Source organism: Astyanax mexicanus, chromosome 7 (assembly GCF_023375975.1).
Source record: "Astyanax mexicanus isolate ESR-SI-001 chromosome 7, AstMex3_surface, whole genome shotgun sequence".
Classification (NCBI taxonomy): Eukaryota; Metazoa; Chordata; class Actinopteri; order Characiformes; family Acestrorhamphidae; genus Astyanax; species Astyanax mexicanus.
The window spans coordinates 45040287-45065186 of NC_064414.1; the positions used below are offsets into that span (position 1 = coordinate 45040287).

At 37.2% G+C, this 24900-nt stretch overlaps 2 protein-coding genes across 2 annotated transcripts in view; one reads left to right on the forward strand and one right to left on the reverse strand.

Annotated features, from left to right (window-relative positions):
- Positions 1 to 10294, reverse strand: part of aimp1a (aminoacyl tRNA synthetase complex interacting multifunctional protein 1a) — a 29031-nt gene extending 18737 nt beyond the window's left edge. Inside the window, exons 1-3 of the mRNA XM_007234304.4 lie at positions 10213 to 10294; positions 1323 to 1456; positions 975 to 1088 (exon numbers count right to left, since the gene is read on the reverse strand). Of these exons, the coding sequence (XP_007234366.2) occupies positions 975 to 1088; positions 1323 to 1456; positions 10213 to 10214 (250 nt within the window). The 5' untranslated portion in view covers positions 10215 to 10294. The remainder of the gene's footprint in view (positions 1 to 974; positions 1089 to 1322; positions 1457 to 10212) is intronic.
- Positions 10295 to 11182: 888 nt separating this feature from the next.
- The window catches only part of tbck (TBC1 domain containing kinase), a 98835-nt gene continuing 85117 nt past the window's right edge, over positions 11183 to 24900 (forward strand). The window contains exons 1-7 of the mRNA XM_022684516.2: positions 11183 to 11306; positions 13823 to 14047; positions 18627 to 18699; positions 19678 to 19792; positions 20924 to 20997; positions 23171 to 23312; positions 23498 to 23558. Coding sequence (XP_022540237.1) covers positions 13855 to 14047; positions 18627 to 18699; positions 19678 to 19792; positions 20924 to 20997; positions 23171 to 23312; positions 23498 to 23558 — 658 coding nt within the window. The 5' untranslated portion in view covers positions 11183 to 11306; positions 13823 to 13854. The remainder of the gene's footprint in view (positions 11307 to 13822; positions 14048 to 18626; positions 18700 to 19677; positions 19793 to 20923; positions 20998 to 23170; positions 23313 to 23497; positions 23559 to 24900) is intronic.

The window sequence follows — 24900 nt, forward strand, 5'->3', positions numbered from 1 at the left end:
TTTAATTAATTGAGTATAATGTTATAATGTGACCATTAGACAGTATGTGCCGTGTCTCTATTAGGGCTTTTCCACGAAAAGAACTCTGGTTCTTGAACCAGTTCCGTTCGGACTTATAAGAACCGCGGTGATTTTCAGCGAACTGGCCCGTGCTTCCACCAGTTTTAGTGGAACCGTCCAAAACGTCACATCAAAGTCAAAGTGGTTTTTATTGTCATTTCAGCTATATACAGAGTACACAGTGAAAACACAGTAAACGTATCGGCACTATTGACTAATGTGGACGGAGTTGTAGAGCCAGGGTTGCAGTGGTCCGCTGCTGTGGCCGAATTCAGCGGCCGAGTCATCTGGTTAGCTGACCTACTACCCAGCACGCTGTCCAGCACATCATAAAATGCCGGTACGCTCCCCCGCCCAGCTCCACTGCGCTAGAGCTCTTTTTTGGCGTCTCAGTAACTGTTAGTCTTTTTTTAGCTGTCAGCTTGTTTATCACTTGCTCTTTAGTGCGAACATATCCTGCCCAAGATAATTCCTCCACTAGTTCACTGTAGAGTTTCTCCTTCCTAGGTTCTCCCTTCAAGTTTATCCTGAATTGAGAATAAACACTGCATTTCCCTTAGCAGACCACTGTGCTCTCTCAAGATACGCCCACAGATGTCGTCACGGTTCGCGCTGAGGAACCAAATATTCTTTGGTTCCTGCTGTGAATGAGTGTTCTTGGTTCCAGTACCTCTTTTGTTGGCGGAAAGACAGCGAACGGGTTAAAATAAGGTTCGCGAACCAGAACGGTGCTGGTTCCACGTCGGTGGAAAAGCACTATATGTAAGGCCCCCTCAAAAAAGTCTAAGTTAAGTATCATGGTGCAGAAAAGCCAAAAATGTACGGTTCCTATATGAGGTCATATTTTGTGTCATATTGTAGTGTTTCCACTAATGTTAGGATTTATTTTAAGCAGTGATGGCAGATGACTTTACCTCCTCTCCTTCTTTCCTTCTCGAGGAGCTGCCTCTTCAGATCCTCAATATCCTTCTTCAGCTTGGCATTCTCCACCATCAGCTTCTTCTCTTCTCTGATACTCGCCTGCACAACTACATGTGGAGAAAAAAAACAACAAAAAATAAACCAAAAATGATTTTATTGGACCTCAGAGTCTGTGAAAAAGGGACAAATGCATATGAATCTGAACTCACGCTGCCAGGGTGACGTAACTCTGATAGCCCTGATTCAACCTTAACCCATACATAGTGTTTTAGCATATCATAACTCACAAGGCCAGAACCCCCCCCCCCCCCCCCCATTCCCCCCTCTCCTCTCCCACTCACTGGCTTTCTCCTTCAGCAGCTGGACCTGCTGCTTGAGGTATTCGATGATCTGGTCAGCCTCTGCTGCCCTCTGTTCCAGCCTCGCGAGTGCGGGTGTGTGGCCTGACATCTTGAAGAAGGAGCGCGCCAAGAACCTGAAACACAAGCAACAAAGCCAGCAGCGGAGATCAAACTCTACGGAAACTCTTAGTCACTTGTAAAGACGTCTTTAAAAGAAAACTCAATAGACCCTGGAAGACATTCTATCCATGTGTGGGAACACGTCCTGATTCCAGAAAACAGGATCTGTGATGCAAATCTGCTGCGTTTTGGCAAAAACTAATGCTCGGCTTTTCAGAGGGGTGGGTGACATAGCCCTAAAAAAATATCATGATATTTTAGAGTATTTTGATATGATTATGATCTTCTTAACAATCTGACAAAACACAAAAAATATTGTATTAATAAGAATATGCAATATACTGCAACTAAATAAGTGTCTTATTAATTATAAACATAATTTCATCATTAAGTACAAACATCTGTGTAAAAAAAAATAAAAATAAAAGTCTTTTTTGGAAACCAAAATTTCCAAAAAGTACCAAAATTCAGCAAATGTATAAATAAATGTTGGCATAACTAGTGGTGTCAGCTGATTAAAAAATAATCAGATTAAACACAACAGTAGTCTGTGATTATTCACACTTGTTCTTCTTAAAATGTAAGCGTCAATACCTTTTTAAAAGGTAAATAAAATACTAAATGTAAGATTGTTTAAATGTAATGACATTTATTTATGGTATTAAAAGCTTAAAAAAAGAATTCTTGCAATAAATAACAAAATTGGTCATGTGATTTATTTACGGTAATAAAAAATGATTATATAAAAGTTTCCAGATTACATGTGTTAACACATTAACACTGAGAGGACTAATAATAATGTGAAAAAAAAAAAAAAAAAAAAAAAACTATATTACCCTTAAATATCGTGTCATACCACTCACCCCTAATTATTACATCAGGGTACTATTTTTTTGCTGTTTTTAGCAAAAGAAAAATAAACACTGTACTGATTTCCCATTATATATCTACTAGACAGAGATTATATCTGTCCAGTAGGGCTGCCACGATTAGTCGACTAGTCACGATTATGTCGACTATTAAAATAGTCGACGACTAATTTAATAGTCGATTAGTCGTTTTTTTTTTTTTCTTTGTTTTTCTCTCCAAATTGCTGCGACTGCCTTTCTGTCCTGGACGCACATGCGCAGTAGTGGAAACCGGGGTAGGTAGTGGACGACATCTCAGGACATTATACAGACAGGCTCTGGTTTCATGGCTACCCCGCTACAGAACTCAAAAGTGTGGGATCACCAAGAAAATAAAAGTGAAACGCGTGCAATGCAATATCTGCAATGAAGAACTTGCCTTCCTCGGCAGCACAACCGCGATGCACGAGCACCTGAAAAGGAGGCATGTTGTGGCTGATTAAATGACGAAGAAGCTAAATTGCTATTTAGCTGCTAAAATTAGCGTAAACAGAGCGTTAACTTAGTACTTAACTTACTCATCTTGATAGCTTTAAAACAGAGGTCACTAATAGGCGGACCGCGATCCGGATCCGGACCCAGACGTTGTCACAAATGCCGTCCCAAACCGATAAACTACAGAGAAGGATTTCATTCTGACAGTGGCTTCTGTTTTCAGTGCTTTTCGGTGCAGTAAACTCACAGATCAGTCATGTGTGGTGTAAAATCACCAAACGCTCTCCTCTGCCAATCAGATCTGTGCAGACCGCTGCCCTGTGTACGGTAATGTACACAATATCTGGACAGAGAGGCATTTTTTATTAATATACTTTTTTTTCATAATAGTTCAAACAACCTCACGGTTGAGATGTTTCATAAATGCCAGTGCCTTATCCTTATTTTACACAGTTGTTTACACTTTATGCTAAACAGTAAAATAATTGTCTGTTACAACAAGCTGCATATTTCATTAAAGGTTTAATGAACTATGATTTTAATTGTTTTTATTTTTAGTTAGCATATAGCTGAAATCTAATGTTGGTTGTATAATAGCAGCTGCATTCTATTGTGATAAACTGTGTTTTATATTCAATTAACGTATGATCCGATTAGTCGACTAATCATAAAAAATAATCGGTGATTAGTCGACTATAAAAATAATCGTTTGTGGCAGCCCTACTGTCCAGTATAATTTATTTTACTTTAATCCTGAATATATGGAGATATTTAGAGTACATTATTAGTATCATGACATTTTGGATCACTGACTTCCGTTACAAAAAAAAAAAAAATGTGTTTTTTAATATCTCAGCTAGGGGTGTGCCAATAATAAAATAATGAAATTTAATTTTCATTTTGTTGCAGTAGTGTATTCTTTTTTTTTTTTTTTTTAATTTATTCAGTGTTTTGTCATATCACCAAGAGTATCGTTATTGCAAAAATACCATGAAACATCGTGATATAGTTTTAGGGACATATCGCCCATCCCTAGTTACCAAAATACTAAAGTGAAGACTATTTAGTGCCTGCATATACAAAATACCCTTAACGTTTCACAGCAAATAACACAGCTTTGAGACAGAATAGAGCTATTATACCATATGGATTTTTAAAAATCACAAGATTACTGTTATATGACGGTATTCTGTGTCTGATACAATATGGCTCACCTCTAGACTCTTCATTTAGACTCACATGTTGGCAGCCATGCTGGTCTGTACCCATCACCCATGCCATGGATTGGTTTTCAAATGAAACAACCTGCACTCTACTCTGCAGCTGTCCAAACACTGGACCAGCTCCTCTCCAAATAACACACACACACACACACCTTTTATCTCCAAGGATAGCTGTCCATTGTCATAGGCATAGGCCAAATATATAAATGATTGAAGCAGCTGATCCCATTTATATTCACACTTCAAGGCCTCTGGCCCGAGAAGAGAAGGAAAGGAGGGAGGTTCTGAACACCAGCTGCCTGAGAAAACTGCCTTTACTGCCTCTACAAGTTCCAGGTCAGGCTGGTCAAATCAGACTTTCGAATGACAGAGGAGCGAAAAAGCAAACCATATGACATTTAAATGAAATAAGCTGTCTATCTTATTGCCATCTCTTGTCTTCACTGTCTCACTCTCTCTTTCTCTCTCCGTTATGCAGAAATATTAAAACCGTAGCCCCAGCTCGCCCATCTCCGTACCAGCACTGATATACACAGTCAAGCCACATTATTATGACCAACTCCATGTTTCCACAATCACTTGAGGTTCTGTAATTACAGACTGTATTCCTGTATCTGTTTCTCTGTATACTTTATTATTATCCTCCTTTCACTGTGTTCTTTAATACTCGGGACCCCACAGGATGGACCACCACAGAGCAGCTATTATTATTATTATTATTTGGTTGGGTCACCAGATAGATGGTGGGTAGTGTGTAGTGTGTGGTGTGCTGTGCGTGTATGAGGTTTTAAGGGCGTTTTCACACCTGTAGTAGTGAAAATTTCTATGGTCTGGATCAATTAAAGCGTTTGTTTACTTGGAGCGTTTTTTTCCCGTGTTTGGTCTGGTTTCACACAGGCATAAATGCACCGAATATACCTAAATGCACCCCTGATCATGCTGTGTCCTCTGATTGGTCAGAGCTGTCTGGCGTAGGAGTAAATATAAATATACGAAGGAAGTAAATATAGCGAGAAGATTTTGTGTTCCAGCGCATATAGTTCTGCTTTAACACTGAACGCTGAAATGCTGCGCTTTTAAACACAGTGTTTCAACGTGCAGCGCAGATGTAAACCTAGTAAACCAAGTCACGCAGCTGTGAGCAGTGAACGCAGCACAGACCACGCCTGCATGGATGCAGTGTTTGTTCACAGCTGTGGTAATTAGCGTTTTCTGGCTAATATATCAGATTAAACTCCGCCTTATCAGCAGTTTAGCTCAAATAAATTGACTATATTTAATAGCTGGGTCAGCCCGAGACCGGATTGTGTTCTCACCACAAGTGAACCGCTTCAGAGTTCGTTTGGGTGAGGAGCTGGTCTCGGTCCGGTTCTTTTGATCTGCACCGAATTGCTATTACTGTTTTCACACCTGCTCAATCGAACTGCAACAAATGGACCAGAGTTCGTTTTAACCGGACCAAATAGTCCTAGTGTGAAAACGCCCTTAGACACAGCGATGCTGCTGGAGTTTTTAAAAGCTATGTTCACTCACTGTCCTCCACTTAATTACGGTACGGGCAATAAAAAAAATAAGATTCTTAATTAGTGCTGGGCTGTATGGCCCCCTTAAATATTTGGAAATTAAATATTTGAATAAACAGTTCCACAATAAACAAACCTAAATTACTCAATGTTTAACTATTCAAAGACATATTTCTCAAAAGCTCTATTGAACAAATTAGATACAAATTTAATATCAATTTACTATTTGTTATTCCTGAATCCAGTATAGGCATTACAGTATTACAAACAGCCACAATTCCCTTCTTTCTTCAGTCAAAAAACACATTCAAATCATTCTTCAAATTACAGTATTAATATATTTAAAAGGGCTGCTCTATTTTACTGGGATAAAAACACTCATACAATAGAAACAGCAGCAGGAGGTGTTCTGATTTCTCTGCAGGATGGAGCTAGACCAGTGTTTGACTCTCTTCTTTGGTGGCGCTGTTGTGACAGTGCTTTGCAGCGCTCTCTAGTGGTATGGCGGTATGAGAGAAACACATACGGGTTCAAGTTTCCCCTGTGGAAAAAACGAATGAACCAGTATACCGCCCAGCACTAGTCTCAATTAAACAAAGCACTAAACTACAACTCTGCACATTCTTGCTGGTGGCAGATAAAATGCTTGTTCGGCGAGCGAATGGCAGAGAAAGCGATTGGCAGCGATGCCGTGTTGCTGCAGTGTGAACGTAGCGTTACACACCCGGTTTTATAGTCCAGGTTTGGTACTATTCTCAGTCCAGTATTGAGACTGAGGTTTTTATAACTCCATCAGCACTGCTGCATCTGATCACATTAATACCAACACCACCACCATGCCAGCCATTGTGACTGCAGAGCTGAGAATAATAATGACCCACCACTCAAATAATAATAGTTGCTCTGTGGTGGTTTTCTCTCCTGTGGGGTCCTGAACATTGAAGAAAATGGTGAAAGGAGGATTATAATAATAAAAGTATGCAGATACAGAAACAGATACAGGACTACAGTCTGTAATTATAGAACTACGAAGTGCTTCTATATGCTCAGTGGAGCTGATCAGATTTGAGGTTAAGGAACAATGAGATGCTTTTTTTCAGCTTCAAAGAGACCAATGAAGAAACTATAACCAAAAAAGCTGCTAGTCAAGTCCCATCGTACGCTCCTAGAAGCAACGCAGCCATGACAGATTTTGCTACAACTCATCTCCTGAAAAGGCAATCAGGGGATTGTAACAAGGCCCAGGAAAGGAGAACAAAACGGCTTAACACATAGTACAGGGTGGTGCTGGAAAACAACAGCTGGCGAGGGATGAAAACAAAAACGGCTCGGAAGAGGAAATTAGAAACACAAAAAAGCTGGAGTTGATAATATCGCGGATCAAAGTCTCTTGTTCTCTGGAGCCCTTGTATCGATTTAACTGGGCCTGTGGTGGAGGAATTTACGAGCGTCATGATAGCGCCGTTTTCATTTGCATAACCCCTAAAAACGGGCCCCGGGGGTCGTGCTGGAGCCTCGGCCTGCAGGCTCCAAAAGCCTCGAACCGCTCTGCTCTGCTGTGAAGTCCTGCAAGGGTCATCACTTCCCACTGCGAGCAGCGGGACAGTCACAACAGCACTGTTAGCAGGGCTGGCTGCAGTCACAGCCAAGGGCCTACGGACCTAAAACCAGGCCATGTGCGTCTCTCTGGCAGCAGAAGAGCTCTGAGAAACAGCCATGCTGGTCTTTGAAGATCTGTTAAGAGCCGAAAAGCTGCGTTTGGCTAAAGCATTTCGCTGCTCGTGGAGTAAAAGAGCATGAACAGCTTGTGCTAATCTGGCAGACAGTAGCTGTCACACTCCCAGTTACTGGACAGAGTGTGCATGTGGGTAAAGCTAATGCTGGGTTTGGATGGAAGAAGAAACAGCCGCTGCGTGAAGAACGACATTTCTATTAGTCATTTTCTAAGACCCTGGAGATAATGCCAAAAAGCTCTTTGAGGCCAGTGCAAATGTACTAAACCAGCTTACACCAAATATGGTTTTAATAAAATAAAGTTCATTACAATTACAATTACTGTCAGCCATGGAGTGTCAACAGGACCATTTCGAAGTTATTTGAAGGAAAAGAATGTAAGTGGTTTCCATATTTCCCCTCCGGACTTCTGTAAGGGGTGGCAGTGGGATGGCAGCCACTGGGCATCACTGCGGACTGCAGGCACTGTGTGAGGTTTCAGATCTGCTAAAAGACTTTCTCCTACCACCAACTTGGTGGTATCGTGTGAACACTCATCAAGGAGCAACAGAACATGTCACTCTTTCAAACTGCAGTGCTGTGACCGTTTAAGTCACCACGGCGAAGGCATGGGATGAAGCGCTCGCCTGCCAACCCAAATGAAAACAGTATGGTGCACAGCTGGCACTGAGGTTTTGGGTGTTTTACAGTCAAATATGCCATCAAACAAGAGGAGAAGGTCCAGATTTATGTCACACAACAATGCTGATGGTGAATTTTGAAGATGATTCTAGAGCACATGAAGTGAATCATCAGTTTTACTGGATAAAATGGTGGATATTCTGCATTTTCAATAGCCAGAAGCAGTGATGCAATCTTTAAAGTGGCAATTCTTAAATCCAGCACAGCACAACAGTGCAGTGTTGAGACTTAGGCTTTGCAATTTCCTAGATACCATGTTAGTCAGTAGTATATGCAGCTCTGGAAAAAAATAAGAATCCGCTTAAGAATGATTAGTTTCTTTGATTTTACCAAATTGAAAACCTCTGGAACATAAGAAGAAGATGGATAATTACAAGCCATCAAACTTGTTGTCCGTAGTTTATAGAATAAAACAACAATGTTAATTTTACTCAAACATATATCTATAAACAGCAAAATCAGAGTAGCTGATTCAGAAACTGAAGTGGTCTCTTAATTTTTTTTTTTCCAGAGCTGTATATATCTATCAGCCATGAGATTAGTTGACATTAGTTGCCTAATGTTAAGTAGGTCCCTATAACAGATCTGATTATTCAAGGCATGGACTCCAAATCTCTTCTGAATCTCTGGCACCAATACATTATCAGCAGATACAGTACTGTAGGCTTTGGAGTGAGGTCTCCTTCACAAGTATCAGTGTTCCTGGGGCCCCACAACTCCACTGGTTCACTGGTTGCCCTACGTTAAATTACTTTTTGTTGATACCCCTGCCTGGGGTTTTAAAAATGTCCTGACCCAATTATCCAACCATCACAATAGTCTTTCTCGGGACAGTTCAGAATTAAATGCTTGTCCAATTTTTGTCCACAGAAAAAGAATTGACTTCCTTCAGTGTAGTGAACACATATTCACACATTGGGTCGTTTTTCCCATTAATCCCTCTCTGTGAAACCCCCACTAAGTCTTTTCTTAATAATGAATTTCAGAAGAACTTTTAAAACTTTTTCGGAGGAGACGATTCTCCAGTGCAAGTAATCTGTGAGCTTCTTAGAGTTTTTATTGATTATTGTTTTGTATTGTTCAAGTATGTATTTTAATTTGGGATTGTGTTATCTTGTTTTTTAACCCTGATAAAGTGCTGAAATGCATTGGTACTACTTTGTATCTTTAATTAAAAATACATATATCTCCAGTCAAAAAGTGTTGCAGGTCCTTTTTATTTTAAGGCCACAATGTTTTTCATTAAAGTGAAGAGTAAATGAGTAACCCTGACATACACATTTATTTTTATGGGTTTGAAATAGCGGCTAAATAGTTTTATAGAGTTTTATGTTCATAAAAGCATTACAACTCAGATTTAATAACTGCCTAAAGCAGATTTAATTTTATGAAAACTGGACAGTCATGGAATGAATTTATAGTATAATAATTTGATAATCTAGATCAACATACAATATGACACAGATTACTTTCTTAAATACCGGAATCATTATAAAGTTTAGTTGTATACCACGTTAAAGCTTAAGCTGCATGTTTCTGAGGCATGGTCTGAATAAAGTCTGATGAAACAGACAGGCAGCTTGCTCTGTGTTTGGGGGGAGGAACATGGTGGCTAATAAACCTACATACTGGTGGACAATTATCTTCATTTCCCACACTGAAGATGATCACACAATAAAGAGAACAGTATAATCCAAAACTAAGCTTTAAAGAATGTAGATACACACCCACATTCCTGACAGGCTCCTGACTTTGTTTCTAAAAATAAAAATCAAGTGAAAGTGAAACCTGATACCTCTCTGAAACAGAAATATTTAAAAAAAATTGAGAAAAGAGATTACAGTATAATAGAATAAAACAGTATAATACAGTAAAAATAACATGTTGATTTAGAGAGATCAGACAGTAAAATAGATAAACACAGAGAGAGAGAGAGAGAGAGAGAGACAGACATACAGACAGACAGACAAATCGACATACAGACAGACATAAAGACAAACAGAGAAGCAGACAGACAGACAATCAAATAGACAGACTTACAGCCATACAGAAAGTCAGAAGACAGACAGTAAAACAGACAGATAAATAGACAGCCATACACACTGTCAAACAGCCAAAATACCTGGATCCGCACTTACATTCACTAAGACTTATTCTAATAAACATTAATGGAGATACTCTAAGTGATCACACACCCAGACACACACATACACACGTTCTCTCTCTCTCTCACTTTTTCTTTTTTTTTAGAACCTACAGAACTCACATGAAAGCAGTGCAGAACCGGGCAGCGAACACGCGCACAGCGGACACCGCACAGGCTTGTCGCCGAGTGGTGACGCAATAATCACGCTGAGGGTAAATGTTCGCGGGACTTTTATTATTTTATTTCATTTTATAAGCGTAGTTTCGTTTAGTCATTTAAAAAAAAAAAAAAAAAAAAAAAAAAAAAAAAAAAAATATATATATATATATATATATATATATATATATATATATATATATATATGTATATACATTTCCTTTAGTTATATGCTTGTTTTAAATGACATTTAAATTATAGCTTATGATTTTTGTTTATTTATTTATTTCGTTTAAAATGCATAAAAACAGGATCGTGATTAATAACAATTGGATTTGCAAGGGTCACATTTTATTCTAAACATTTCCTCAATACAACCATCTCTATGTATTTTTATGTATATTTGTCAGTAGAAGCTTTTGATTAAAAATAAAACTTTCCCAAATGTAATTCAGACATTTTACCACAATATGTTAAGCGAGCGAAAATATTTGTTATAATGATATGGGTCTGGATTTCTGTAGCTTAAATCCATTTGAACTAATTACATCTTATTAATTATATAGTATACTTTAACTTAAAAAGGAATGTTTGCCGAATAAATCCACTCTTCAGGCAAAATGTTTTGTTCTGAATGAACTTTCTGCTTGTTAAATTAATAAAACATATTTTAATGTGACTGTACATCTGCAAAATAAAAACTATAAAATACAAACGTTTGATAAAAATAAATAAATACATTTAATATAATTAAAAACGTTAAAAAATAAAAGAAATATATAACAATTATAAAATATTGTTTAGGCATTAAATATTATTATAAGATAATTATGTTATCAGTTAAAGGTTGTTAATGTAACAGAGATTTATTTTATAAACATGAATATCTAAAAACTCTTATTTTGTAATGTGTTCAGCTGAGCGGTGACGCGCCCGTCACGTGCTGCTGTGTGTGTTTCTGAGCGACTCGGCTGTGTTTACTGATGGAGGAATAAACAGAGCTAATATGAGCTTCAGTGATTAATAACAGATTATTAGCAGGTTAATAACAGTAAAAGGTACGTGGCTGCAGTTCTGCTCGTGTTGGTGACGGGGTTTTATATAGAGAGCAGCAGAGGGAGAAGTTTAGCGTCCTTTTTGTGTTCATTCATCAGCTGAGCTCTGCAGTTACTGTAGCTATATATATATATATATATATATATATATATATATATATATATATATATATATATATATATATATACACAACTATATTATCATCACAAAACTAACATAACCATATATAACTTTATACAGAACCTAACACATAGGACCTAAACATCTGAGCTCTGCAGTTACTGTAGCTATATATCAGTCTGTTATATATACAACTATATTATCATCACAAAACTAACATGTCCTTATATAACTTTATACAGAACCTAACACATAGGACCTAAACATCTGAGCTCTGCAGTTACTGTAGCTATATATCAGTCTGTTATATATAAGTTATATTATCCTCACAAAACTAACATATCCTTATATAACATCATATAGAACTGAGCACAGGACCTATACAGCTGAGCTCTGCAGTTACTGTAGCTATATATTAACATAACATAATTATAATATCCTCACAAAATTAACATAACCATATATAACTCCATATACTAAATAGGAACACACAGGACCTATACAGCTGAGTATGCAGGCAGACAATAGGTTTAAACTAGACTTAAAGCACTGTGAAGGTAATTTAGCCTCTAAAGCCGGTGGTAATATGTGTAATTCTGTTTGTTTAATGATTATTAAGGACTTTTACTAGCTGTGGTGTTGGGTGAGTGTTGGGTTAGTGCTGGAAGTTAAACTAGCTCCTTTTAAAGTGTGTTTTTTGGCTTTGATCAACTCAGTTTTACCAACTCAAACGCTTTAATGAAATGTTTTACATCAATTTTCGCAAATAGCATTGGGCTTTTTTGGGTTAAAATTTAAAACCATAACTGTACTCTCAATATATAGCTTTTTATTGCTGTATGCAACCAAGTAATGCAGTGAAATTATTAGTTGCATGTTATGTTGTTTCCTACAGGAATCCGCAAAAAAAAAGAAAAAATCTACGATATACGACTCTAGAGACACTTTTATAAGCAATAACAACAGTGACAAGACAGGACACTATGCAGTCTGATCATTTACTTTAACTATTAGAAACTAAAACCATTTTACATGTTGACGTGTCACATGTCTTTAGTAAAATGCTTGTGTTTATTCAGGCTGAAGTGTAGTGTATATTGTTGCTGTCCCGTGAAAAACTATTATCTCCATTTTTGTTTAGTTTTTCTTTACTACAAACTGTCTCATACACTGTGTCAAAATTTCTTGATGAATGGACCAATGAAAAATCTTCAAAATTACCTAAAATTTACTACATTTACTTCTGTTGAAAGTGAAGAAGGTTTTATCTCTCTCCTGAAAAGTTGCTGTTTTGGAGATACGTCTTTTTCATTGAACATTGAGAATATGAAGTGTTAAATTACATGATGAACCGTAGATCACAGTCTTAAACTACACCAATAATGCAGTGCCCATATTATTGTCTGATAAACTGTGTATGACAGTGCTGTAGGGCATGTGTTTTCTAAAGTAATTAGTGCAGGGATTCTCAACTGGTGGATCGGGACCCAAAAGTGGGTTGTGGACATGTTCTGGTAAAATAACAAAAAGGTAAAATATTCAATGCTTATCTGATTTTGTACTTTGTCTTTCATATTAGGGCGGAAAAAGAGACAGAGTGTGTTTCTTACTAATGTATTCTGAATGCAGAGATATGCAGAGAAGTGAAGTATCTCATTCCGTGGCATCTTATTATTTTTGAGCAGTTTTGATATTTAATTTTATTGTAACTTTTGTACATGTAGTCCTCAGTTTCTTAAAAATGCTCTTTGCATGCATACATATACATATATATATATATATATATATATATATATATATATATATATATATATATATATATATATATATTTTTTTTTTTAATGGGTTTTTGAAGGCTATTTTTCTAAAATAAATTTGTTTGGTTTGTATTCTATAAAAGTGGGTCACTATTTAATGACCATGAGAAAAAGTGGGTCCCGGGCAGATACCAGTTGAGAACCCCTGATTTAGAGCATGTAAGTAAACCAATGACTTTAGAATCCATGTAATCTCTGCTGAACAGTCCAGCTGAACAACACATTTGCTGGTAGCTGGCTTTAGATGGTCTGTAATAGGCAAGGTGTTTAAAAGCGTATAATCCAGCTGGAAATGTGTTCTGTAATAGTAAGCTGGTTATTTGTTTAGCATATAATTTTTCTTTAGAGTTTTTGAGCTGATTAACTAGTTTGTTCAAGCTGGTCATACTGTTGGACCAGCATAGACAGTCAGGCTAAAAACACTGAAACATATGCTATACTGGTGAAGAGCTAAGCTGACCAGACTTTTTTAGCAGATTTTTAACAGAACAAATTCACAGGTTTCTGCTACATTAGCCTTTGCTATGCTTGTATCATTGCCTGTACAGATTTCTCAGTGTCTTTTCTCTCGTCCTATGCAGTTTGCACACACCAGGAAAAGGTGGGTGTGGTCATGCAGCCCCTGAAGGATGCTGAGCTTGGGGCTTTCACCTTCTTCGCCTCCCCCCTTCCTCATGACGTGTGCGGGAGTAATGGGCTCCCCCTGACCCCCAACTCCATCAAGATCCTGGGCCGCTTCCAAATCCTCAAGACCATCACCCACCCCAGACTGTGCCAGTATGTGGACATCTCTCGGGGCAAACATGGTACCGCATTTTTTTGCCTGTAGATTCCATAAAGGCACAGATTGTAAATATGAATAAGTTTAGGGTTTGTGTCAGTGATTTCTCCTGCTGAACAGATAATCAGGACTGTAACGAAGGATGCTGTTTTTTATGGACTAATCATAAAAAGTTTGATACAGTCTCTATGGGCATGAGTATAATACAATGCTGTTTTACTCTACTTATAGTAAAACTCGTTTTTGTGTGTGCACTGAAAGGAAAAATCTAGACTAATGCGAATGAATGTCCTGGAATAAAAACTAATACAGTGTCCCATGACTTTTGCAATGTCACATTGAAGCTTAAGAGAGCTGCACTTAACTGTAGGATATGAACGAGGCCATTGATCATGATAATTACCAAGCAGTCCATTGTCTGTTCACTGTCTTTGGTAATTCTTAATCCATGTTGCCTTTCCCTGAGCATGCTGGCCAGTGTTTTTAGCTTCACTCACAAGATACCAGCTTGTACAGCTGTGCATGTTCTGAGTAAATCATTAGATCTGAACCTGATCAAGCAGCATTTTACTCACTTAAGACAAAACTAAAGGTAGAAAGACCCTCAAAACCAGCATCAACTGAAGACAGCTGCAGTAGGCCTGACAAAGCATTCTAAATGAAGAAACCCAGCGTTTGGTGATGTCAGTGGGTTCCAGATTCCAGGGATTATTTGCCTGCATACGAATTTCAATGCATGCCCAAAAAAATACTAATATCTCAGTACTGTTTGTAGTTTCCTCGTCCTTCACTGTACTGTACTGTACTGATTCAACTTACAGTTATAGCAGGTGTGCTGCTGGCGCATTTGAACCATACTGTGGCCGGAGGCATCAAGTAGAAATCTGGAATGAAGACCCTTTTTTACATCTACCTTGTTTCGTCTAGACCAGAGTTCACTAATAGGCTGACCGCGCTCCGGATCCGGTCCCAGACGCTGTCCAATCCGGACCCAAACCGATAAACTACAGAGAAGGATTTATTTAAAGCGGCTGAACTTTTATTGTCTTTATGGTTTACGTGCTTTGCAGCGGAGTAAATTCAGACCAATCACGTGTGCTTTAAGATCACCAAACGCTCTCCTCTACCAATCAGATCTGTGCAGATGCGAGAGCACAGAGCCACACAGGCGAAGCAGGCGGTGAGAAGTCGGAGAATAAAGCGAGAAAAACTAGTACAGATGGTGCGCACCAGAAAAAGAAATTTAAATACTACCTTTAAAAAACATACTAGTACTAGTGTAACTTGGAGGAATTAAAAAGAAACAACAAGAGACAAGAGTGCAAAATATTCCACTTTACTCCACCTGATCAGAACTCCTCAGCAAGAAAAAAAAAAAACTCCCTCGTTTGCAGGCGCGCTCTCTCTACTCCCAAAACAACCCTACCTCAAAACTAAGGCAACCCCCAGGGGACAAAAAGCATTGGCAACTTCCCCCATCAGTTTTACCCACAACATAATAAAGTCTGATAGAATAATAATATTAAATAAAATAAAACTGCTGTTTTTAAACAAAGCTGATATGTTGGCCAAGTTCAGCAAATATTTCTCCATATATAGTATGATTTGTCATTCATGTAATTATCATGACAGGCAGGCCTAAATCTAATATAAATAAATAGAATAAATATAGCATTTTGAAACAAAGTTAACATACAGATGCACATTAATAGACTCGATAAGTTCAGGGTGTTTCCATTTATTTTATGATAGATTGATAATGACATAAAACATAAAAACTGACAGGGCTAATAGGTTTCTTCAGTATACAGTATATAATTCTGAATCATAACACAAGTTAAAAATGGCGACGGTCCAGACCTTTTTCTCTAACTGGACCGAACTAAATTCTAATTAAATACCCCTGGTCTTTTCAGTTTTGTCCAAACCAAAATAACAGGTGTAACAATAGCCAGGGACCATGGTTAGGACCCTAATTTCTCTCTGACCGAAACATGCATATGTGTGTCTTACAACGCAATAGACAAAACGGGTCCAAACCGGACCAAATGTAACAAACGCATGAACTTTGGTATGGACATCGGAACAGACTTTTAGGTTTAAATAATGGCCGACTTTTGCACTGATTACGTGGGTATGTATAGAACATAATGACCAGCCAGATGACTTTCTGACCACACTGTAGGTCAAACCTTATTAAGTAGCGGTTGTGATTGAGCTCCTGTGGTTGCTGTAGTGTAGTGGTCAACACGCCTCAAATGCAGATGGTACCTACAGGTCTGGAGAAAATTAAGAGACCACTCCAGTTTCTAAATCAATTTCTCTGATTTTGCTATTTATAGGTTTATGTTTGAGTAAAATAAACAGACATTTCTCCAAAATCCTAAATAAAAATATTGTCATTTGGAGTATTTATTTGCACAAAAGTAGAAATGACTGAAATAACAAAAAATATGCTAAAGTTTTCAGACCTCAAATAATGCAAAGAAAACTAGTTCATATTCATAAAGTTTTAAGAGTTCAGAAATCAATATTTGGTGGAATAACCCTGTTTTTTAATCACAGTTTTCATGTATCTAGGCATGTTCTCCTCCACCAGTCTTACACACTGCTTTTGGGTAACTTTATGCCACTCCTGGTGCAAAAATTCAAGCAGTTCAGTTTGCTTTGATGGCTTGTGATCATCCATCTTCCTCTTGATTATATTCCAGAGGTTTTCAATTTGATAAAATCAAAGAAACTTATTATTTTAAGTGGTCTCTTGTTTTTCCAGAGCTGTATGTTTGTTTTAACTTCATTTACTGAAAATGCTTTAATCCTCACTTGAACACATGAAAATGATTTCAACTCCCTTTTTAGAGACAAAACATTACTAAGATGCACAGCATGCTTCACTTTTTCAAAGATATTAAATTTCCATTCTGGTGACTGTTTCCCAGGTTTAAATAATGTTTTATTGAATAATAACTGGGGAAATAGAAGTACACAATAATACGTATTGTGGTTTGTCAATATCAATGTGCTGATTCAACTGCAGTGTTCTAGTCCTCAGGTCTAGTTTTGATATAATACCTTTAAATTGCAGGATGCACACTTAAACAAGATACATATTTTAAATTACAATAATAATTTTGATGTTCTAACTTTCTAAATGTTTGAAAACATTTGGACACCCCAATAAAAGCATTAAGTATTATTTTATATATGCATATTTAAATTTAGAGAGTTTTGATCTGGTCATGGATAACCCACTCATTTTATCAATCAAATTAATTTCTTATGTTAAAATAAGACGTTCTTCTTTAACCAGGTTCTTTTATATAAATTTTATTGAAGTTTTTTAACAAGTCAATTTACAAGAAACCAGCACATACAAAAAATATTACAGTCATGTTTCATCATCGCATCGCTGTTACATTCAATAGTGAAAGTAAAAGTAAAAAAAAAATGTTACATTTTCATACTCTTTTCTGTTACAAAATTCAAAACATTTTTAAATAAAACGGATATATTACAAACATCATTCAAGTATTTTTCTAAATCTTTTCTTCTTTTTTTGAAAACAACAAGAGCTTGTTTAAAAACACAGAAACCTGGAATTACACAGTTAGCAATAGCAATTTTACAGTGAGTTTTCCACATTTTATTTTTAACTATACATATCCATAGCCACACAAAATCTATTTTGGCATCTCAAGAGGTTTTCTTTAAAGATTTCAAATTTTATGGCTTTTAGATCGAGTTACTTTAACATTAAAGATTTTTTCATAAAAAAAATAAGTTGAGTAACAACTTAACAAATGAGTTCATAAGATTGTTTACAGTTTTTTGGTTTCTAAAATATTTAATCCTATATAACTAACAATTGCACCATAATCTGCTTCTTGTTTTATTTTATATATATCCTTATTTGTTTCAGTAATCCAGTTTATTTTTTAGGTGTTTATATTTATTTATAAAATCTAAATTAATTAATTTATAATAAGGGATGGAGTTTCGTTATAGACCGTGTTTTCTTACCCACTGATTTATATCGCCTGTCCATTTTATCTCTCTGTTTACTGCGTTTGCAGTTATTTTACAGAAAGAGATGTTAAATTTAAGAAGAATATTTATTGCACCTATTTCTCCTTTTTTTTATTTTTAAAAAGTAAATCTCTTTTTGCTATTTATTTTAACCAGGTTCTGATTATCTGCAGCTGATGTTCTGCACCATATTGTAATTTGACACATTTTAAGTAGTAACAAATGTGGGCATGTCCTAAACTTAACCTCACAAGCAAATGTTTGCATTTCTATTCGTTATTTTGTACATATGTTTTTAAAATGCATTAGTTAAGTGTGTTTAGTTATGTTACCTCCATCTCACAGGGTTGTTTAAATGTGATTAAATGCCCATATGTTGAAATTATGTAATAATAGAATATTAATAAATTCAAATGTTTTTTATGTTCATGTTATTTTTACCATTATTATATTGCATATAATACATTTTAAATTAACTGGTGTTGGTCTTGAAATGGAAACCTGCAAAGATTTAGAATGTTGGCTCCTTATTGACTCTTTACTGAATCTTTCCATAGTTTATTGTATTTTTGTTGCAGAGAGGCTGGTTGTAGTGGCTGAGCACTATGAACGCAACCTCAAGGACCTTCTCAAGCAAGATAAACCAATCAGGTAATCTATATATACTAGTGCATCTCAGCGCAACTTAGAATATCAATGAAAAGTTGCTTTATTTCAGTAATCCAGTCCAAAATATGAAACTCATTATATTAAATAGATGTATTACACACAGAGTGAACTATTTTAAGTGTCTCAGAAAATTAGAATATTATATGAGACCAATTGGTACTTTTGGCAGTGTGGGCAGTGTGCCAAGTCCTGCTGGAAAATGAAATCCAAATCTGCATAAAAGTTGTCAGCAGAGGAAAGCATGAAGTGCTGTAAGACTTGATGTAACCCAGTGGACCAACACCAGCAGTTATATATCTGTATAATATATGAGTTTCACATTTTGAACTGAATTAAAATAACTTTCTTATTGATATTCAATTTTTTTGAGATGCACAAGTATAATATTTGGTCACAGGTGATTTGTTATATTTTTACCGCTAGCTAAACTGGTTCACAGCTTAATGTTTGTATTGAGTCTTTGTTACTAAGTCCAAATAGCCTGACTGAAGGAATAATTAGCTCCCTGTAAATGTCTTTCATATCTCTATTATAATCCTTAATATATCAGGCCATATGTGTAGATTACAAAGATCACAACATTGGGGGGGATTTAACAAGCCAATTCCAATTGGTTATGTACAATTGCATAATTAATTGTATTAATGTTTCTAAGCATGTTTGATTTTGTTTATGTGTATCATAAACCAATTAAATAAATCTTATAAAAACAATGCATACTTAATTTAATTATTAAGAAGATAGGAGTAACCCTTTCTGAACTGAGATTGGTCAGGATGTCAGGTCAGGATCAGATTGCTCATAAAAACAGCACTGATATATTAAATGAGCAGCGTGTATTGGTCGTTCAATATTTATTTATGATAAAGAAATTAATGCTCATTTTGTAAGATTATTTACTGATGTGTAATGCTTCCTGCTTCCCTCATAAACCATGAGATGTGTGTGTGTGTGTTTTAGCTCAGACAGGGTGCTGCAGATTGCCTATGAGGTTTTGGAGGGACTGGCCTTCATGAACAAACATGGACTGGTGCATCGAGCCCTGGGCCAGCATAATGTGCTCCTAGACTGCAAGGTACTGTACACCTCGGCTGAAATGCTGGATTTAATAGTGTATTTATCTTTTAGTACAGGAGAGCACTCAGAGGGGTGCAGAACTGCATAGATCAACTCATGTTTGTGTAAAATCCTGCGTTAATAATCTCCTTTCTTAGTTTAAATGCATCAATCCTGTTTTTTTGTGTTAAGCTTGTCCAGAAATGCATGTGAAAACCATGTCCTATAGTGGTGGTTCGACATTTAAGTGGTGCCCAGAAGCAGGAAGAACCATTTCCCACATAATGCTGATTTAAACACTGAACTGTGCTTTAATGTAACCTTAATATATGAATTTTGAATATTGCTTAATACATATATATTTGTAAAAGTTAGCCAATAAAAAACATAATGTATTGGAAATGTATTGGTATTCAGTTATTATCAATCGGATCTCTTTAGATAACTGTATTTAACAGTTGATTTAACTAAAAAAACACTCTGTAATCTGTTACTTTGGCTACGTTACTATTACAAGCCATGTTGCTCAAATCAGATTTTTTGCTCAGATTGGATTTGGCTGTCTTGATGATTCACTTTTACAAATGTAAGAGATCTGTATCTGTGTGTAATGTGAACGAATCTGTCCCTGTAACGCCTCACATGCGAACATTGATACGTGTATAATTATCGCCTTCTTCACCAACAACAAAAAAAAAAACTCATATTTGGTATGAAGCTGGTGTGAAGTTCATGCTCAGATTGAGGAGGAGAAAAAAGGCCAGGCGGTTTGCTTTTGCTGTTTTTGCAGCTATAGCTGCACAGCTGCACCAAGAGATGCAGTGTGAGTACGAGAGAGAAGCAGGTAGCCCAGCATATTAGCAAAATACGCATGAATTCTGATGGAGCGTTCACATTCATGTTGGATGTCCACGGATCTGATACATATCCGATTTTGGACCACATATAAAAAGTGACTAAAATGTGATTTAAAGAAAAAAAAAAACGGATTTGGCACATTCACACAGCCATTAAAAATAATCAGATCTGAGCCACATTGAGGAAAAAATCAGATTTGAGTCACGTCCTCATAAATGATGATTGTTTTGTGCAGAGCTGATGGTTATAGTTTTCATTGCACGATATTTCTTCTGTTTTACATTGTGAACAGGGCAGAGTTAAACTGGCCAAGTTTGGTCTTTATCATATGACGGATCACGGAGCAGATGTGGATTTCCCTGTCGGGTAAGCAGTTTTCTGCTCTATAATGCTTTTCTCCTCGTCACACGCTCGGGATGCATTCTGCAAAATTCAACCCGTATGATTTTCAGCTGCTCTAGGGACATGGCTCTTTTTTATGGATGCAGATGGAATCCCATTCATATTCCCATTATGTAAAAAGCTCGAGGGAATCTTTAAACTCGGCATGGATCTCACTAAAGATGCATCACGGCTCTGATCTGAAACGTCAGCGTTTCATGAAAAGGAAAGATCAATGGTGTGTGCTGCGCTCCCATAATGAAACAAGATGAGCTAATATGAGACGTGTGTCATCATGGTCCATCTTCATTTTGATCAAAAACGTGTCTCAGATATCAAAGCAAACTTCCTCTTAGGCAGTCGTAAATAACGGGGCTCTGCGGCAGGGCCCGTGCTCGAGGGTCTGCCTCCTAATATCCGGCTGGAGATTGCCTTTTTTCAGGGAGGATGATGGATGCAGGGAGTGGATGCTTCTGACCCCGCGTGTCCTTTTCCTTCAGCTTTGGCTGCTCGGCCACATCTGCCCAGAAATGTAATAAGCTTATCTGATTCTGACTTTGATGCCACTGCAGTGATTCTCTGCGCTTGGCCTGTAGACAGCTTGTGGACAGTTCTGTGAACAATATGAGCTGTAGGATGTGATTTTGCTGTTTTTTTTTTCTTAGTTGTAGCTTCTTAATGATTTTAAATATCCTGCAGTAATTAATTCTCATGAAGTGGTGACTGAAAACACAGCACTGCATTATGCAAAATGTTCAGCAAAATATTTAAATACTGTTCATAATGTTACAGCATGATTCTTAGCAATTTGCACTTTCCTTGCTGCTACTGGTATTTTTACATTTAACCTCAGTAAGAGCCAGTCAGAATGTGTAATGAAGTGTAAAATACATCTTTACATTGTGTCAAAATTCAGTGAAGAATGAATCAAGCTAAAAGATTCAGAATGACTTGGAGTATTTTTACATTGTTTTATTGTGCCATTTTGCCCTTGCATTTAGAGATGCGAGGTAGAATTTAAATTCTTTGCCTAAGTACAACCTGATGCACGAGCCGAACTCGCTCCCGGTCAGGCCGAGATTTCCCACCGCTTTCCTCAAGTTGGGTCAGGCTCAAGAAAATGGTCTGTGACGTAGGCGTCTGTTTTTTAAAGCTATGTTTATTTTATATAAAGCTATGGAGTGTTAATCACATTATAGCAAAGTATTTAGAAATAATAGTAGATTTTTTTTTCTTAAATAATAGGTCTACGCTTCTTTAGTGTTGCAATGTTATTTAGCATCATTCTGAACAGATTTTGCTCATTTAAACAGCATGGAAAGTTTTTAAAAATTTCAGTTTTAACGCTCTACTTACTGAAAAATGTCGGATTTAATATGGGCTCGGGCTCATAATGACAGTTTATGGGATGGGTCGGGACGGGCTAGATTTTTTTGGACCCGATCTAAGCTCTAATGTGAGCAAGGATTGAGCTGCTCAACCCTTCTCTGTTATTTTATCTTGACAGAGTGAGCTGATGTTGTTCCCAGTCACTTCCACTGTGTTATTATATCACTGACAGTTGACTGTGGAATATTCAGTATTGAGGAAATTTCACGACTGGAGCTGCATCCTGTTACAGTACCACACTGAAGTTCACTAAGCTAGTGAGAGAGACCCATTCTTTCACTAATGTTGTGGAATAATATGGAAGCAGTCTGCATGTCTTGGTGCTTTTTATACACCTGTGGTCATGGAAGTGATTGGAACCCGAGGTCAGTTTTTTGGATGGGTAATAGAATGGTCGTGCACTGTTACACTCAGTAATAATGAGTGCTCAGCAGTCTACAGTTTTAATTAGAGCTAATGATATGGTTGCTGTGGAACTGTGGAAAGACTTGTACAGTGTATAAAGAAGTCACAAAGTCATTGTCTAGTTCTGTCTGGAGGAGCGATGCTGTCTGTAAAGTGACATTATCAGTGTTAGAAGATCTCTGCTCAGCTAATAATCAGACCTTCAGCATTAGCAGACAGGCTGAGTCAGAGGGAAGAGCAGTAAACTGCAGTGAGTTTTATGTCCTTAAAGTAGATTAATCTCCAGTAGCCCTCTGTCCTCCTGTCTCCTCTGAGTGATTCTGACCCTCACTTTTCTCCCTCCCTGCTCTTTCTGTGTCTGCAGATACCCATCTTATCTGGCTCCAGAGGTGATCGCTCAGGGTTCCTTCCACTCGTCTGAAGGTTCTCTCGCAGATCCCCCGCTTCGCTCCGGACCTAAGACGGATGTGTGGTCTCTGGGGGTGCTGCTGTTTGAGCTGTGCGCTGTATGTACTCATTTCTATACTGCAGTTATTGCAAGATGAAGGTCATAGCTGAGATAGATACGTTTATTAATAAATTGTCCTTTATGTATGATGTCATTGGCCATAGTCACTTTACCAGTAAGCAACATTTTTGTAGGTATTAGTAGAAGTGTACTAAATATTGTGTAATTTCTTTTGGCCACCAGGGGAGGCAACTTTTACAGAATATTGAGATCAGTGAGAGGCTGAAGTTCATTATTACTTTAGGTAAGTATATATTGCATAATCTTATAGTTACTTATGGCATTTGGCATGGCATGGCATTATGGCATGGATTTATTATTGGTCAATTATTGTGCTTTGAATGCAACCACATAGCATACACTTAGCAACTTCATAGCAACCACAATGCAAACTCTTAGCAACAACTAATTAACCACTTGCAGTATTATATAATACACCTGGGATTCCATTGCAACCAATTTGCAACACCTTACAATCACCTGGGATACCATAGCAACCATCTACCAAAAAACTAGCAACCACGTAGCACCATCATTGCAAACATCTAGAAATTGTTAATAGCAACACCACAGCAATTATTATTGCTCTATTATTTTCAGTTAAAACAAATGACCTAGCTTATATCGCGACCACTTAGCAACCGTTTAGCAACACCATAGCAACCATTTAACATCACCTTTGTAACCACCTACCTTTGACCTCCTAGGACCTGGCATCTACATGTGTGGACATCACATTTTGGGTTGTCTAGACCACAACACTCAATTTTGCTTTACAAGGGCCCGGTGTCCTTTTATGAGGCCATTATACTGTCACCTAGTGGTGGCAGAAGAGTTTAACACGTTACAGTTTCGAGTTTGTTCAGAAATTTAAATGAACAGTAAATCATTTATGTATTGTTTGTTATGTCTTCGTGTTGAAGCAGCACCTCAAATGAGCCATGTTTCTCAAAGGGGCTCAAATTGTAGTTTCTACTTTTGTGTTGCACTGTGTTCAGGCACATAATAAATGTTTTGCACATCATTACTAATTATCACATTGTTCTATCTAAATATTAAACTAAAGTCCTCATATGTGGACATAATTTTTCTCAGTAACTAAATCATGTAAAAAGATCATTCTTAGTTCTCAACACCAATTAGCCCAAATAACAAATAGAAAAAGAGTTTGGGTCTTAGGAGGATAACGCAACAAGCTGGGATGCCTTAACAGTGACCAAGCAACTTTGCAACCACTTAGCAACACAGTAGGATAAAAAAATCACCTGGGAAACAACAACAACCACCAATACAATACCCTAGTAGCCACCTGGGATACCAGAGGCATCTAGAGCCATCTAGAAACACCATATCATCACCATAGCAAACATCTAGCAATTTACTTAGCAACACTGTAGCAAGTATTATTGTTCAGTTAATTTCCTTTGTCGCTTAGCAGTCACTTTGTAACTTCATAGCATCTAGCCAAGCTTACATTGCAAACAGTTAGCAACTGTCTAGTAACACCATAGCAACCATTTATCAACACCATTGTCACCACCAACCTATCACACAACAAGCTGGGATACCTTAGCAGTGACCAAGCA